The sequence below is a fragment of the Dryobates pubescens genome, chromosome 14, assembly GCF_014839835.1.
Source record: "Dryobates pubescens isolate bDryPub1 chromosome 14, bDryPub1.pri, whole genome shotgun sequence".
Taxonomy (NCBI): Eukaryota; Metazoa; Chordata; class Aves; order Piciformes; family Picidae; genus Dryobates; species Dryobates pubescens.
Genome location: NC_071625.1, coordinates 30418093 through 30434837, shown reverse-complemented (window position 1 = coordinate 30434837; position 16745 = coordinate 30418093). Strand labels below are relative to the sequence as shown.

The 16745-nt window shown below is 45.6% G+C and overlaps 1 protein-coding gene across 5 annotated transcripts in view; it reads left to right on the top strand.

Moving 5' to 3' along the window:
* The window catches only part of STAU2 (staufen double-stranded RNA binding protein 2), a 205886-nt gene that overhangs the window by 125228 nt on the left and 63913 nt on the right, over positions 1-16745 (top strand). For 4 of the 5 annotated variants that reach the window (XM_054167443.1, XM_054167444.1, XM_054167442.1 and 1 more), the window contains exon 13: positions 1017-1130. The exons of the other annotated variant lie outside the window; for it this stretch is intronic. In XM_054167443.1, coding sequence (XP_054023418.1) covers positions 1017-1130 — 114 coding nt within the window. The remainder of the gene's footprint in view (positions 1-1016; positions 1131-16745) is intronic. 5 annotated transcript variants of the gene reach the window in all.

Sequence of the window (16745 nt, the reverse complement as noted above, 5' to 3'; positions counted from 1 at the left end):
CACTACATCATTGCCACAGGAATATCTCTAATAAGGTTCCTAGCTGTCTTCAGAAATAATAAAGTTTAGATTTGTAGCCTAAATGTCAAGATGAGGCTTTATCATGGAACCTTTGCCTGAGACTTGTAAATAGATACTAGCATGAAAGGTCTGTCTCCATCAGAGCTGATCTCTCTTTCCATCTCTGACAGGGGTCATGTAAATTACCACCATAAACTGAATTCCACCTCTCCTGCAGAACAAAGTGCTTGATCTGCCTGTCTAGAAGCCAGGGAGCTGTTAATATTTCCATAATTCAGCATGAGTGGCAACCTGTTCTTAATAATGAAACCCTGGCAGCATTTAATTTCATTTTGTCTCAAAGTACTCAAGTTCGTCCTTCCTTCAGGAGGTTTAAGGGGAATCCTTCATGTCAAAGCACTATCTTCCTCTGTATTTCATGCAAGATTCAGGTTTAGCATGCACATCTTGACAGCAGTAGGGAATGAGTTACTCTTGGAAAAGAGTATCTTAGACATCCCAAGAAGAATGTTAATTCTTCCCTACTTTATCTCTCATTTTGATTTAATTACAAAATCGTATTCCAATACACAGCAGTAGCCCTGTGCAAATAGTTAGTGGATGCAATGGAAAAATGGAAACTGTTACTGCCAGGTATTTGGGATTATCATGGTTTACATGGATGTTTTATAACTTCAGCAGCAAAATGCTGTTAAAAATATTATCTAGGCTGGAAACTAGAGCTGAAACTAGATTCATAGAATTATACAACCACAGGAACTGAAGAATTCAGCACTTCAAACACTATCCAACAGACATATCACAGAACATTTGTCCCCAGTTCAGTGTGCGACTACCCAGGCTATATTACATGCTCCTTGTTTGATAGCAAAGATGAACTCAATGTAAATGTTTGGAATTCTTCTTACAAACTTGTTGGAAAGGGGCAGTATTTTAGCATGCCTCCCTTGTGCAGAGCTGGTGTTTAGCAGATCACGTATGTTATTCTGTTATAGGTACACTACAGTGATAGACAAAATGGCAAAGAGTGTATGACCTGTTTGACACTGTCTCCTGTGCAGATGACTTTCCAAGGTATCGGGAGCTCCATTGAAGCCAGCCATGACCAGGTATAATACCCTCACCCTGCACTCCTATTGATTTTATTAATATCTAGTAAGGCCAGAATGTCAGCATTAGTAAATTTAAGATTGCCACACATCTTGTGCTTTTCATATGGTGTGTTCTTGTCACTGGGATTTGCCAATCTTGCCATAAGAAAGTCCTGATTAGCTCTAAAAAGTGACCTGAAAAGCAGATAAAACTATACTGCCTTTGGCCTAGTTTTAAGACATAGTAGGAAAGGCTGAAGAGCTTGCTTTGGGTTTAAAGTGAGATGTAAGCTTCCTGCAAAGATTTTCTTTGATTTAAGTATGTATCAGGTCTTGTCTGTCCTGATTTTTACAAGAAGGTTAAGGGTAGCTGGAAAAGCAGAGATAAAGCCAACATCTCTAGGCATCATCTGTCACAAGAAACTGGCATTTGAGAGGGGAAAGGGATTTTTAACCAGAGTAAAAATCCATTTTATCTGGCTGTTCTTAAAATATTTAATTCAAGCCACTGGCAAAAAGCCAGGAGAGAAAAAAAAAGTCTCGATGTCAATTACTCAGCACCCTGCTACTTCAGATTGGAACTGAAGGGGACTTCCAGTCTAGCCCTCTTATTCTCCAGCACTCTTATGGATAAGAGCAAGACAAGACATGGATACTCCAAAAGTTTTAAAAGCAAAAAGGAAACAAGTAGAAGAAAACTTTAAACCAAACCTTGCACCTTTCAGTTCTTCAGTAGGCTGGAAAAAGTATTACTTTTATTTGCCTCTGCAGACCATTTTAAATTGCACTGTGCACGCTCAGGGTAAGAAGGAAAAGTCGCCTTAAGATTTATCAGAATCAGTTACTTTTGGGGAACAGTTTCAGACACTCTTAGCCATTTATTTATTATTATTATTACTATTTAATTGCAAGATTCTAAGTTAGTCGTCAATATAAACTAAGCCCGTTAGTTACTTACGTGGTAACATGAGGATACTTCCTGTGCTTAAGCATTTGGTGTTTCACAGCAATGCAGAACTGGGGTAAGTCAAACCAGGCTTTGACATTCAATTCTCATTTCATCCAGCAACTTGTTTATACTGCTCTGAAGTTGTTCCATTTTGCTTGCAGTAGAGATGTCTTTGTAAAAATTAGTTATAACTCAAATACAATATTTAGACATTTCAGTGAATTTAAGGTGGTCCTTGTCAATTTGGTAACAACTACATTCTGGGCTAGCAGCCAGCTTGGCCTTTGTCTTAGCATTTATTTAGGCTGGAGTATGATATGTAAACAAAAGAAAGACTTTGTAAGCAAAAAGCACATTTAAGCCATCTGAATAATTATATATTTAAGACATCTAAATGAAAAAGTGTTATTGAACCTGCAAAGTCAAGCACCTAGAAATCAGGAAATTCCTGATTATGTGCAGCATTAGTCTGGTCCCAAGTGTAGCCATTCAGTGCTCCAAACAGGATGTGATTCTGGGAGCAAAAAACCACCAAAAGCTTAAAATCATGTAGATAAATATTGTATCAGAGCATGTGCACAAATAGGTCGAATTAACTTGTGTCATTTCAAAGTTAGGATTTCCTAATCTTTCTTCCATTTTGAAGTTCTAAAACTCCTCTTGGTCAGCTTTAGTTGTGTGATTTTCCACAAGGCTCTTAAAAAGGAAAATGTTTTGACTTTGCATGATAGGCTGCTTGAGGCAATACTGAACCTGTATCACTTGTCCAAAGGCTTCACCTGGCTGAGAGCATAAGAAAATAATCATCTAAAAGCTGAGTGGGGCACAAAATAGAGCCATATACTGGGCTTAATTCACAAATTTCTGCTCATCCCCTTCCTAATCATCAAAGGAATTCCATTTTCTGGGGAAGAGGGATGCTATTGACTGATAAAGGTGGTGGCAGGACTGGATTGAAGCATTATTTGAAGATTCATATATGAAACATACTGTACCACCTGAATAACAGGAATCACCAGCAAGCAAGCAAAAAGCACAGGTGTTTGTCAGGCACTGTAATTAATTAATTAATGACAAAATTAGAGCTTTTAACAGACTAACTAAAACAAAAGATCCTCTTTCTTTCTTGCTCCCATGTGATTGATGTGAATTTGCTTGGTGTGCTGTTGTTTCCTTCCCAGCAGGTTTATTTCATACCATTATTCTTCTTAGAAAAATAGGAGACGGAAATGCTTTGTTAAGCTGAATTAATCCACAGCTTAAAGTACGAAATGCAATGAGTGCCACGCAGACATACACTCTAAAACTTCAGTTCTAGAAACTCTTCTGTAACTCACCTAATCTGTTACTGTTAATTAATCTGTTTTGCATTGTATGGTAATTAGGGTGGACTAATCACCTAAAAGCCTGTGATCTCAATAGAGATGTGGATTTGTGGCAGCTAGGACACCGGTTTGACTTCAGGATCTGTGCCTATGAAGAGTTATTCTCGTGTTCATTCTATGATGTAGATGCTATCATTTCTAGGTTTTTGTTAATGGAAAACTGTCTGAACGAGGCTCTGGAATAGTTTATGGAAAAGTAGTAAAACCTATTCCTGGAATCCCAGAATGGATTGGGTTGGAAGGGACCTTAATAGATCATCCAGTTCCAACCCTCTGCCAAGGGCAGGGACACCTTCCACCAGCCCAGGTTGCTCAAGGCCTCATCCAGCCTGTCCTTCAACACCTCCAGGGAGGAGGCAGCCACAGCCTCCCTGGGCAACCTGTGCCAGAGTCTCCCCACCCTCACTGCCAAGAAGTTCTTCTTAATTTCCAGTCTAAATCTGCCTTCTTCCAGCTCAAAGCCATTGCTCCTTGTCCTATCACTTCAAGTCCTTGTCAAAAGTCCCTCCCCAGATTTCTTTAGGCCTTCTTCATGTTTTGAAGGTCTCTTTGGAGTCTTCTTTTCACCAGGCTGAACAGCCCCACTTCTGGCAGTCTGTGCTCACAGAGAGGGTGCTCCAGCCCTCCTTGGTGTGAGAACTTCTAATGACAAAGCTGTACACCACATTTGTCACTGTATCATGGCAGAAGAACCTCAGCTGGCCACATACCTTGATCAAAAAAAAGAAACAGAAATGGAGGAAAAAACCCCAACAAAAACAATCAAAAAAGCATACCAGGTTCCCAGAGGCATCTCCAGGACTATGTAAGACATCTCTCTACTTTTGTGTGTATGATGGAAGACATCTCTCTACTCACACCCACTGGGAGATTTGTTAGCCAGCAGATCCCAGTGTGGTTACACCCTTACACAACCACATTGTCTTGGTTTGGCAAACGTGCCCAGAATCGACACAGCAGTTTTTCAGGTCTCTGCTCTTTTCCTATCCTGCCTGGGGAGCTTTCATTCTTCATATCACTTTCAGTTGTGATTTTAATGAGTTTGAGTAATTTTCCCCCACATGCTTAAATGTAAGCAGGTTGAGATTAAAATAACCTTTTCATACTGGCACACTAATTAGTGTGTGTTTCAAATGCCTGGTTGACAAAAACATCTCCTTTGGGCTGGAAGCAGTTTTGTGGAGGCAATTGCTGGCCCTTCATTTTTCTTTCGGTAAACAGTAAAAAAAGGAAACATTCCTAAAGTAGCCCTGCTGGGTTTTGCACTCAGGTCTGCCAGCCTCCAGCAGAAATTTCGTGGGATTTAGAATATTTTTTTTCCTGATTTCTTTTTCTCTTTTCCATTCTCTAGTATCTGACTGTTACTGTGCATTTCTCCTTCCTTTATGGCCACCACTCTTCAGGGTTTTATTTGTTTGTTTGTTTGCTTTCTTTTTCCAGAAGAACTTAGCTACAAGCTTCTCTTAGTTAAAGTGGTCACCACTTTCTAGTGGCTTTCTGAAACAAACTTGAGTTTGTCCTGAGGGATAATGAATCCTGGTGGTTTTTACCTTGCTGTGAGACTGGAGGCCCTGTTTCTCAGGGTGTAAGGTGGACCTTAGGCACACAATGTGAATGAATTGAATGCTGATGATATAAAGTAACAGGAGAAAACCCCACATAGTTCTGTTTGTGTCACCAAGAAAATTCAAAGTGTGATGAGTGGGAGACAGAAAGGGGAAAAAAATCAAAAACAGGAGGAAGAAACAAGCAAAAATAGGTGGAATGGAGCAGAAAAGTGAGAAAGTGCAGGGCAATGGGGCAGTGAATGTCTAAAGGCTGTGGAAGTGGGATAAAGAGAGGAAGTTAGAGCTAAGTGGAAAAGTGCTAAAAAGCTGCACCTAAATGAATAAAGACATCTTCTCTACTGATTGGTGTGAAAGTCAGAGCTTGGCTTCTCAAAGACACTGGATTGCTTGCTACTGACACAACTGAATATCCTTCAGCTTTAGTGAACTGGGTTATATGAAGAGGTCTTGGAATCCTTGAGCACAGACCAAGAACTCATAGTTAGAAGGTGTGATGCTATCAGAGCAAAGTACTGAAGGAAACAGAGATGTCTTTTTTCTAGTCAATACCATCAAGTTCTTAGAGATATGCTTCATTTAACACACTTTGTGGCACTCACTTGTTAGTTGGGTTAAATTTGACAGGCTGTGTCATACAGGATGGCCTATGACAGAGTTTCAATCTAAGAAGTGACACTTCTGCTACATCCTGAAGAAGCCAGCATCAAACTCAGCTTCCCTGTTACATATGTGTGTTGGAAACTTGCAATGCTACCATCTTTAGTGGCTTTGTAATAATTGCTGCTTTTCTGAACTCTTCAGCTCTTAAGTGGCTGTAAGAGCTCTGCTTCATGGGTGTCATAGCCCTGTGGGTGTCATAGCTGTGAAGAAAACCCTGGAAAAAACATCTTGGGTGCATTCTTAAGACTTGCTGGACAGCAGGCAAATTGAAAGCATAAAGATTCATCTTTAAATAAAACTATTTTAAAGACCATTCTGGTGATGAGGAGAAACAGATTTGGCTTATATTGGGACTTCTGAATGTTTGCCATGGAGTGCTCTGCCTGTAGAACTGAATTTTTAAACCCCAGTGACTGCCTGTTCACTGAGCACTGACCCATTCTCCGCTTAAATTTCAGGAGACAGCTCTAAGAGCAGAGCTCCTCTATTTTTTCTCCCTTCCCTTCCCTTCCCTTCCCTTCCCTTCCCTTCCCTTCCCTTCCCTTCCCTTCCCTTCCCTTCCCTTCCCTTCCCTTCCCTTCCCTTCCCTTCCCTTCCCTTCCCTTCCCTTCCCTTCCCTTCCCTTCCCTTCCCTTCCCTTCCCTTCCCTTCCCTTCCCTTCCCTTCCCTTCCCTTCCCTTCCCTTCCCTTCCCTTCCCTTCCCTTCCCTTCCCTTCCCTTCCCTTCCCTTCCCTTCCCTTCCCTTCCCTTCCCTTCCCTCCCCTTCCCTCCCCTCCCCTTCCCTCCCCTTCCCTCCCCTCCCCTCCCCTTCCCTCCCCTCCCCTCCCCTTCCCTCCCCTTCCCTTCCTTCCCCTCCCCTTCCCCTTCCCTCCCCTTCCCCTTCCCTTTCCTTCCCCTTCTCTCCCCTCCCCCTCCCCTCCCCTCCCCTCCCCTCCCCTCCCCTCCCCTCCCCTCCCCTCCCCTCCCCTCCCCCTTCCCCTTCCCCTCCCCCTTCCCCTTCCTCCTTCTTATCTCTTTCTTTCCTTACTTTAATACTCTTGGATGAGTTTTTACCATAGTCCTGTTTTTGGAGCTAGCAATACTGCCCTTTTTTATGTCAGTGGCTTCTGTCATTCACTTCACCCAGCAGTCCCAGTGAGGTGTGCAGTCCAAGTGAATACAGTGAACCTTCAGCACTTACACTTTCAGTCTGGGCTTTCTTAATCCCATTCATTACATTTGTGTTATATATTAGGCCATGTTTTTAGAGCTCTCCTCTACTTTATAGCATATAAATCAAAATACTTCTATTTTCTAGGGCCGACAACAGTTGTGTAATGTTGTATGTAATCTACCAATATTAGCACTTTTATTTTCAAGGATAAAATTTGGTGGAAAGAGAATAAGAGGGGACAGGAATTGCAGAAGTGGAAGAGCTACCAATGAGGTAGACTTGCTAGGAGAATCCAACAGGGAGGAGCTGCACTGAAAGATGTATGTCATGCTCAGCAGGTTCAGAAATCGTTGCTGGAAAGCTTGACAGACAGCAGTGACAGGCAAATTGAAATGTGGTTTGTAGCAAACCATCATGGTCAACCTGGAAAAAAGCACTGCTGGGCAGGTTCAGCAGGTGGTGGTGATGCCTAGGGGTGAGCAGCTCTTGGTGCCACTTAAATTACAGCAAAAGTGGAAGCAGTTCTCTAGGGTCTAAAGAGTCTGGATTTGAGTGAGGTGCTCAGGTTACTTGGGACATTGAAAATTAAGGTTTAAGAAGAACTTTACCTTGTAAGACTGGACACATGTGAAGGTCCACATCTCTCTATTTGTTCTGGTCTGAGAACTGCTTGTAGAGTGTTCTCAGGAGGCAGCATCAGGGGATTTCTGCCAGGCAGAGTGGCTGACTGAAAACAACCCCCCCAATAACTAATGGTGTAGTCAGTGAGTATACAGAGGATGAGAATTTGTTCAATGCTGTAACTAAAAAAGATGAATGGAATTGAGGTTTTCTTAAGATGCCTTTACTGGTCCTACCATAATTTCTCCTTAAAATAAATTTTGTTCTGAGGCAAAACTGGTGTCTTCTAGCTGTTCAGGCTTAATTCACAGTGGGTGTTTGTGCCCTGGACATAGCCAAACCCAACAAAATGTTAGGACTTTCTTTTTTAAAAGACATGTATAGCTTCTTTGGGCTGGTGTTGTATGCTCCTACCTCATCTTGTAGGAACATCTCATGTGACTAGCTCTCCTTCTCCTGCCAATGTAATCTGCTTGGCTGCTGCCTTCTCCTTTTGATGACTCCATAACCTCCATTGCGGGTCAGGCATAGCCACAGCAGAGTGCCTGGTGCTCCAAAAGAGACAGAAATAGAAACTGTGTTTGATATGCAGCACCACTCTTCACTCTTCTCTTGTTGTACTGGGAAATTTATGCCTCTTAGGTTCACACTGCAGTTGGAGTCAACCTATCAGGTTTTAGCAAGGCTCGCTAGGTCCATGTCTGCGGTTTGGTACTTTTTCCTCATCTGCTGTGCTCTCCAAGCCCAAGCTTTCTGAGCAGTTTTCCAATGTGATTGCCTCTTGCTGAAGGTGCAGAGTGGTATTTTTCAGTGCTCTGTGCATCTGTGTTTGTTTACACAGGACTGTCAGCAGGATATGAAATGCTACCGCTGCAGTCGCTGGGTATCCTACATGCTTGGCATGTAAATGGTGGCAAACAAAGTGCATGCTTTGGGGACTGTTTCCTGTTGGAAAATAAAAAAATGGTGAAATATCCTGGTGACAGCCACACAAGAGTGGTGAGGGTCACAGAATCATAGAGTGATTGAAGTGGGAAGGGACCTCTAGAAGTTGTCTAGTCCAACTACCATACTCAAACAGGGCCATCTAAAACAGCATAGCCCAGCCTGTATCCAGGTAGCTTTTTAATATCTTCAAGGTGGAAGACTCTGCCTTGGTTAGTCCTTTCCCTTGACTTCATCTCCAATCCTGGCTGCTTCCTGTGCCACTGAGCTGGCAGAAACTAACTCAAGTTTTTAGCTAGCTAATGAATTGGACTGATCCTTAGAGGAGTACCACATCTGTAAGAAGGAAGACATCAGGATCGTTCAGCCAAGAGGCTGAACCTGCAGCAAGCTATTAAATCAATTTACCCACTTTGTAAGATGTCAACTTGAAGAGGATGGGGCAAAAATTAAGTGATTTTCTATAGAAATGTTTGTCTTGTTTAGTAGCCTTAAATCTGCTCATTGTGCAGTAGTGTGTTGTGACGTGAAGAAGAGGCCAGGAATGCACACAGAAGGAGGGAGGAAGAGCAGGGTTGTAGCATCCCTCTAGAGAAGTGCAGCTGTTTTGGAGCTGCACCCTGGTAGTTGCTGTCATTAAAATACCTTAGCAGGCCTTCAGCGCAGCGTAGCATGTGAAAGTGAAAAGAAAGGCATTAATGACACACAGCGAGCCAACTTTCCACGGACCACAGGCCAGCTGCTCCCTCTCCTGAGTTTGCAATCTGTTTCTGGTTTGCTTTGTTTTTCTCTTACTTTAGGCTCGGCCGGCCAATGGTGAAATGTAAAAATCATGACTCTCCTTGCTGCCCTGGCTGTTAAGGAAGGGAAATGCTGGAAAGGAAAAGGTATTGAAGAAGTTTGGGAAAGCTGAAAGTGTCAGTTAGTTTTATGCCTTGTCACACTGCAGCAGGAGATTCAACCCACTTGCAGTATCAAGAAATCTAACAGCTTTTTCCCTGGCAGGGAAAAATGGCAGGAAGAAAACAGAGATGGGTTCTTCTCCTACTCAGCAGTTAAAAATGGATAGACATAACACCTACCAGATAAAAGATGATGACAAAGATGGAGGCAAAAGTGAAGTGGGAAGAGACCCTGCTAATAGCTTGTCTTGCAGCTGAGATTGACAAGGACATCTTGACCCCTGATGGGCAGCATTTAATAGCTATGTCCATTTTAATTTCTGAAGTCTTCGAAACCTTTTGAATTAGCACTGACACTCAGTCAAACCCAAGCTGCCTGCTTTGTAGGCACCTTCACCTGAGACAAAGAAAGGTATTAGCGAAATGTACACCCAACCTTGTTGCCCACCCTCTACTTGTGAGAGTTACTCCCTGGCATTTTCCACACACTAATCAAATTTATGCTGTGTCTGGTGTTGATGCGTGTTTAACCACTGGCCATTCAATGGAGTTGCTTAACACACTAATTATATAATTGCCATTTCAAAATACATTTCCTTACCCATTCTACAAGACAAAATAATGATTTGCACATGTTGCATCTGAAGAACTGTTTTGCCAGAGTTGTGTTTGCCACCTCATTTTCCCACTTCTCTTGAAATAGTGTCACATGGCTGGTACTATGCATTCACCTAGCACGAATTAAGCTTTGTCCTTTTCATTCTCATACTTATCATACAAACCCTGCCTCTGTGCAGTGCAAGTAGAAACTAAATTTGACATCCTGCTCCTCTTTATTTCAAGGATTCTCTTCAAGAAGCTAGGATCTGATAATAAATGTTCTAGCAATAGGCTTAAAGTGAAATGAAGGAGGTGCAGTTTTGGAAGCAGTAGCATGGGAATAGCCAAGCTTACGTAGCGTGAAATACAATGGGATGTCACAGCTGAGTGCTCCTCTCTGGTACCACTTCGGCTTCATCAAATTGGTACAAATTTCCTCTGTCTGCTCAGAGTTTAAACAACTTTCCTTCTTTTTGAGATAAATCTACCCAAGATAACCAGCCCTGTGCTGGGCTAAGTGCTTCTGTAAACTTGGGGTGTCTTCCAGCACTACAGTCCCACAGCAAATCCTGTCATCTCTTGTGTCTGCAGAACTCATTCATGTTGATAAAGATGTGCAGGGTGAGTGCCCAGAGGCTGGAGCCAGGCTCTGCTGGGTGATGCCCAATGCCAGCACAAGGGGCAGTGGTGGAAGCTGAGACAGAGGAAGTTCCATGGGAACAGGAGGAATAATTTTTTCCCTGTGAGGGTGACAGAGCCCTGGAACAGGCTGCCCAGGGGGGGTGTGGAGTCTCCTTCTCTGGAGATATTCCAGACCTGCCTGGATATGTTCCTGTGTGACCTGCCCTAGGTGACCCTGTTCTGACAGGGGGTTGGACTCAATCTTTCAAGGTCCCTTCCAGCTCCTAACCACTGTGATTCTGTGAAGTCCTCTGGACATAGCCTGGTCTGCGCTCTTAGTGCTAAAGCACTTTTCTCAGTTTGTTGCAGGTAAACTCATGTCTCTTCTGATCAGAGGTGGGATTAGCAGAGGAACAAAGGGATAGTTTTGTCAGGTAATGGGAAGAGTATCAAAGCAGTCATGCAAGCATGCTCAGTGCAGAGTGCATGTCCTGCCCAGTTTAAAGTTCAGCTCCAACTTTACTCTCTTAGCTCTGCTGCCTGTAACACGGATCAATGCCTTTTGGGTCTGGATCTCTGCAGAGCATAAGGAAGTTGTTTAGGAGCACTAAATGTCAGTTCCTAAATGTCCATGGTGCTACAACATCCTGCTTTCTTCCTTTGATGATTTTATAAATACCCCACCAAGACAGAGCTGCAGACTTACCCTAGCTTGATCACTGATGCTTCATCTGAGCAAATGAGTTCAGTTTCCTCTTTCACATGGTTGCCATGGATGTCCTGATGGAAAGTGTCAGACATCCCCAGGAATAAAGGTGTTTATATTCTTTCCTATAATTAATTTACAGCATCTGAGCCCCTCTCTTGTCTCCCAAACTCCTTTCTTGTACAGATTGTTTGTGGTCACACTGAATTTCTGAGATCATTGAGTCAGAACATCCCACTGTATGAGGCAGGAAGGAGTCACCAACCAACTTACTCTCCAGAGCATCAAATGTGCAGTTTCAGGAGTTCTCTGTGTGTACTATTGGACTTATGTTGCCCATTTTGTAGCCGTTGCAGACCATCTGTGTTCCAATGTTAATGCTTCATTCCAGCAAGATCCTTCACATATGCTCAATGTAAGACAGCTTCCAAGTAATTCACTCTCTCAAGGACCCAGGACTTGAGATAATAAACACTAAAATGGAGGAATCAAGCAAAACCAAAAGAGTGAACTCAAGTTAAACTTTAAATCTTGTATGTATTTCTTCATCTTCATTCTTTCTCTTTCCCACCATTAGAGAGACTGTCAGACCTAGTTTTCCACAGATCCCAATGGCTGTACAAATAATTGATTTTACAGTCCAAAATCTCCTCTCTCATCCTTTATGCCCCCCAAAAAAGAGTTCAGATTGGTCCAAAATAAAGAAAAAAAATGCTTCTAGCCAAAAAGAAATAGATAATTGTACTTGGGCATTGGCAGTGAAAACAAGGGAAGTGGCTGAGACTCACAACTGGTGGGAAAGATGCTGAATTCTTTTACCAGTGGTTCATGCACAGTGCAGCAAATGTGTATTTTATTCTGTACCTGTCCCCACAGCAGCATGAATCCTCTGTGGGACTCCTCTTTGTGCTACAGTGCAGCACAGCTGGGTAGCCACAGGAACACAGAGTGGTGACCACAGAGTAGCCATCTTCTTTGGATCACTCAACAGTGTGCTCAGTAGAGCTGAAGGAGCAGAAGAGTTTGGGGGAATTGTCTTTTTGGAATACTTTATGAGATGACATTTGGGGTGCTGTCCTGAAGGGGGAAAAGAAGGATTTGGATCCTCTTGGGAGTCAAAGAGCCTTAAGTTGTGATTTCCCTCGGTCCAGTATCAACCATCAAGTGACTCTTGACCTTTGGTGTTTACTACAGGTGGCCAAAGCTAAGCAAACCATACCAGATCCCTTCAGAATTTCTACAGTTAGAAGTTTTAGAATTAACCAGGTTGGAAAAGACCTTTGAGATCATCGAGCCCAACCTATCACCCAACACCATCTGATCAACTAAACCATGGCACCAAGTGCCTCATCCAGGCTCTTCCTAAACACCTCCAGGGATGGTGACTCCACCACCTCCCTGAGCAGCACATTCCCATGGCCAATCTCTCTTTCTGAGAAGAATTTCCTCCTAACATCCCAGCCTAAACCTCCCCTGTCACAGCTTGAGACTGTGTCCTCTTGTTCAGGTGCTGGTTGCCTGGGAGAAGAGACCAACCCCCACCTGGCTACAACCTCCCTTCAGGTAGCTGTAGACAGCAATAAGGTCTCCCCTGAGCCTCCTCTTCTCCAGGCTAAACACCCCCAGCCTCTCCTCACAGGGCTGTGCTCCAAACCCCTCCCCAGCTTTGCTGCCCTTCCCTGGACACATTCCAGTACCTCAACATCCCTCTTGAGCTGGGGGGGCCCAGAACTGGACACAGGACTCAAGGTGTGGCCTAACCAGTGCTGAGTACAGGGCAGAATGACCTCCCTGCTCCTGCTGGCCACACTGTTCCTGATGGAGGCCAGGATGCCATTGGCCTTCTTGGCCACCTGGGCACACTGCTGGCTCATGTTCAGCCTACTGTCAACCAGTACTCCCAGGTCCCTCTCTGCCTGACTGCTCTAAGCCACTCTGACCCCAGCCTGTAGCTCTGCATGGGGTTGTTGTGGCCAATGTATAGAACCTGGCACTTGGATGTGTTCAATCTCCTGCCCTTGGCCTCTGCCCATCTGTCCAGCCTGGCAAGGTCCCTCTGCAGATCTCTCTAACCCTCTAACAGATCAACTCCTGCCCCCAGCTTGGTGTCATCTGCAAATTTACTGATGAAGGACTCAATCCCCTCCTCCAGATCATCAGTGAAGATATTGAAAAGGATGGGGCCCAGCACTGATCGCTGGGGCACACCACTGGTGCCTGGCTGCCAGCTGGATGTGGCACCATTCACCACCACTCTCTGGGCTCAGCCTCCAGCCAGTTCCTTGGCAGCTTCCAGTCTTCTGGGACCTCTCCAGTGAGCCAGAACTGGTGAAAAATGATGGAGAGTGGCTTGGCAGCTCATCTGCCAGCTCTCTCAGCACCCTAGGATGGATCCCATCCGGTCCCATGCACTTGTGGGGATCCAAGCGGCTGAGGAGGTCTCTAACTATTTACCCCTGGATCACAGGGGAACTATATTGCTCCCTGCCTCCATCTGCCAGCTCTGCAGGCTAGCTGTCTGGAAGACAACCAATCCTGCTGTTAAAATTTGAGACAAAGAAGGTGTTAAGCACCTCTGCCTTTTCCTCATCTTTAGTTACAGTATTCCCCTCTGTGTCCACCAAGGAGTGGAGGTTGTCCTTGCTCTCCTCTTGCCATTCATGTATTTGTAGAAGGATTTTTTGTTGTCCTTCATAGCAGTGCCAGGATAAGCTCTAAATGGGCTTTAGCCTCTCTATTTTTTTTCCTGCATGACCTAGCAACCTCCTTACACATTCCATGGGTCACCTCTCCTTCCTCCCAAAGATGGTATCTCCTCTTTTTTCCCCTTAATTCACCCAGAAGCTCATTGCCCATCCAGGCTGTCTGCCCCGGGGCTCATCTCTGGCACATTGGCACAGCCTGTTCTGAGCCTTCAAGAGTTCTTTCTGGAAGCAGCTGCAGCCCTCCTGGACCCCTTTGTTTTTAAGGGCTGTTTCCCAAGGTACCTTCTGAATTAGTTCCTTGAGTAACCTGAAGTCTGCCCTCAAGAGATTTTGTTGCTGCCCTGCTTGGCTTGACTGCACATTGAACGCTCAATGGGGTCCATGGTCCCTGGACCCCAGACAGCCTCCAAGCACCACATCCCCACCAGCCCTTCTCTGTTGGTAAAAAGGAGGTCAAGCAGAGCCTTACCCCTGGTAGACTCACACAGCAGCTGGGATAAAAAGCTCTTCTCCACGCACTCTAAGAACCTTCTAGACTGCCTCCTCTCTGCTGTGTTATTTACAGATGAATTGCAGAATATCTATCCCAAGGCCAGGAGCAGCTTTAGCCAATGCAATCTTGCTTTTTGCAGTGTATTTGTATATTGCAGGCAGAATACGCTCACCTTACCAGCCCCATCCCTGCCACCAGTATGTATCCAGCTGGTGGTGGCATTGTCCACACCTACCAGCCATGGTAGGTGTGGACAGCTCAAGGTTGGAAGTTGCCACACCAACCCAAGCAGGTACTGCTAGGTCAGGTTTAAGGTTGGTGTCACTGTGTATGCCAGCAGTACCCATAAAGTCATCTTCTTTGTCCTTTGTGTAATTCTTCAAAGCATAACCCACAGACAATGAGAGCTTCCCTTCCCCAGCATTCAGCTCTTTAGATGTCTATCAACAAGCTTTAAATTGGCTCCAGGAATCGTAAAATTGGGTTACATGACGTCGATTCATGAAGGCCATCCTGGCATACATTTAAACCTCTGCGCTTGCTGAATATCTTGCGTTGGCGTCTTGACAGACGAGTGCCGAAGGTGCAACTCCCTGCATGGGGCTCTGAGCAGTCCCCCTCGTGCCTCAGCTATTGACATGAAAAGCTCACCTTTCGCTGATACTGGCTATGGGACTTATCCCAGTAAAGATTTTAGCTGGTCTGGGGAGTCACAGAAAGCCTGTACAGCCGTTCCTTCAAACCAGCAGGCTGTTTGCAGAGCCAGTTTGGCTCGGTAGCCAGTCAGAACCGCTGCCTCGGGACAGCACCGCTCGCTTTGTGAGTTTCTGCTTGGCTTTTTGCCTTGCTTTCGGGGTTTAGCGGGTCGGGAGGACTCCTGGGGGGCAGGGGTTGAGGCGGGCTCGTGCTCTCGTGAGCGTGCACGGGAGAGAGTGCCTGACGTCAGCCGCGGGAGATTTAAATCCCGGGCGGGCTGTGTGCGCGGCGCCAGTTTGGCTCGGTAGCCGAGAGCCTTTCGGCTGCTTGTTTTTGTTTTCACTCATACGCTGCACCATGGTCATTACTCATACCAAGGGTAGAAAAACAGCGTCTACCCAGACAGAGTTGTTTCTCCAGCATGCTGCTCACACCTGTGTCAGGTTGTGAGCAGGTGAACTTTCTCCTCAGCCTGGTGGCTGAGCTGAAGGATGAAGTGGCCGAGCTGAAGGAGGAGGTTGTCTAGGCTGAGGTCAATAAGGAAAGCGAAAGGGAGTTAGATTTGTGGGAGAAGGCTCTGCAGATCTCCCCTGCTGAGGGACGGGCCCCTGAAAACGGAGAGGGATGGACACGGGTCCCTGCCAAGGGTGGCAAGAGAAATCCACCCCGGCCCTCTCCTCCTCCTCCGCTGCCCTTGCATAATAAGTATGAGGCCCTGCAGGCTGAGGGCGGTGGGGATGAGAGGGCTGAGGAGCAGCCATCCAGAGGGGAGATCAAGGCCAAGCAGTCCCCGCCGGCTGTAACGACCAGCTCCGGGGAGCAGCCTAAGGCCAAGCCTAAGGCCAAGCAGTTCCCACCAGCTATAACGACCGGCTCCACAAAGAAAAGGAGAAGGGTTATAGTTGTTGGGGACTCTCTCCTGGGGGGCACTGAAGGACCCATATGTCGTCCCGACCCATCCTACAGGGTGGTCTGCTCTCTACCTGGGGCGCGGGTAAGGGACATTGCAAGGGGAATCCCCAAGCTCATCAGTCCCTCTGACTATTACCCTCTGCTGGTAATACAGGCTGGGAGTGATGAGATCGACAGGAAGGGCACCAGGGCAATTAAGAAGGAGTTCAGGGCCCTTGGACAATTGATTGATGGGGCAGGAGCTCAAGTGGTGTTCTGCTCAGTTCCCTCAGTGGCAGGGGAGTACACTGAGAGGAACAGAACCCACACCATCAACAAGTGGCTCAGGGAATGGTGCCAGCGGAGGAACTTTGGTTTCTTTGATCATGGGGCTACTTTTACGGCACCCGACCTGCTGGGTCCTGATGGGGTGCAGTTATCTAGAAGGGGCAAGAGAGTCCTAGCACTGGAGTTGGCAGGGTTCATTAGGAGGGCTTTAAACTAGGTCTGAAGGGGGTGGGTGAAGACATCGGTCCCTCTGCAGAGGTAAGAGTAGGGCACAAGGCAGGGTCAGTTGAGAGGTGGGGAGCCCAGCTGCAGTGCAGGTACACCAATGCAGGCAGCCTGGGCAATAAGCAAGAGGAGCTGGAGGTCCTGGCCACCAAGGCGACTATGATGTAGTCACCATCTCAGAAACATGGTGGGACAACACGAACGATTGGAGTGCTACACTGGGGG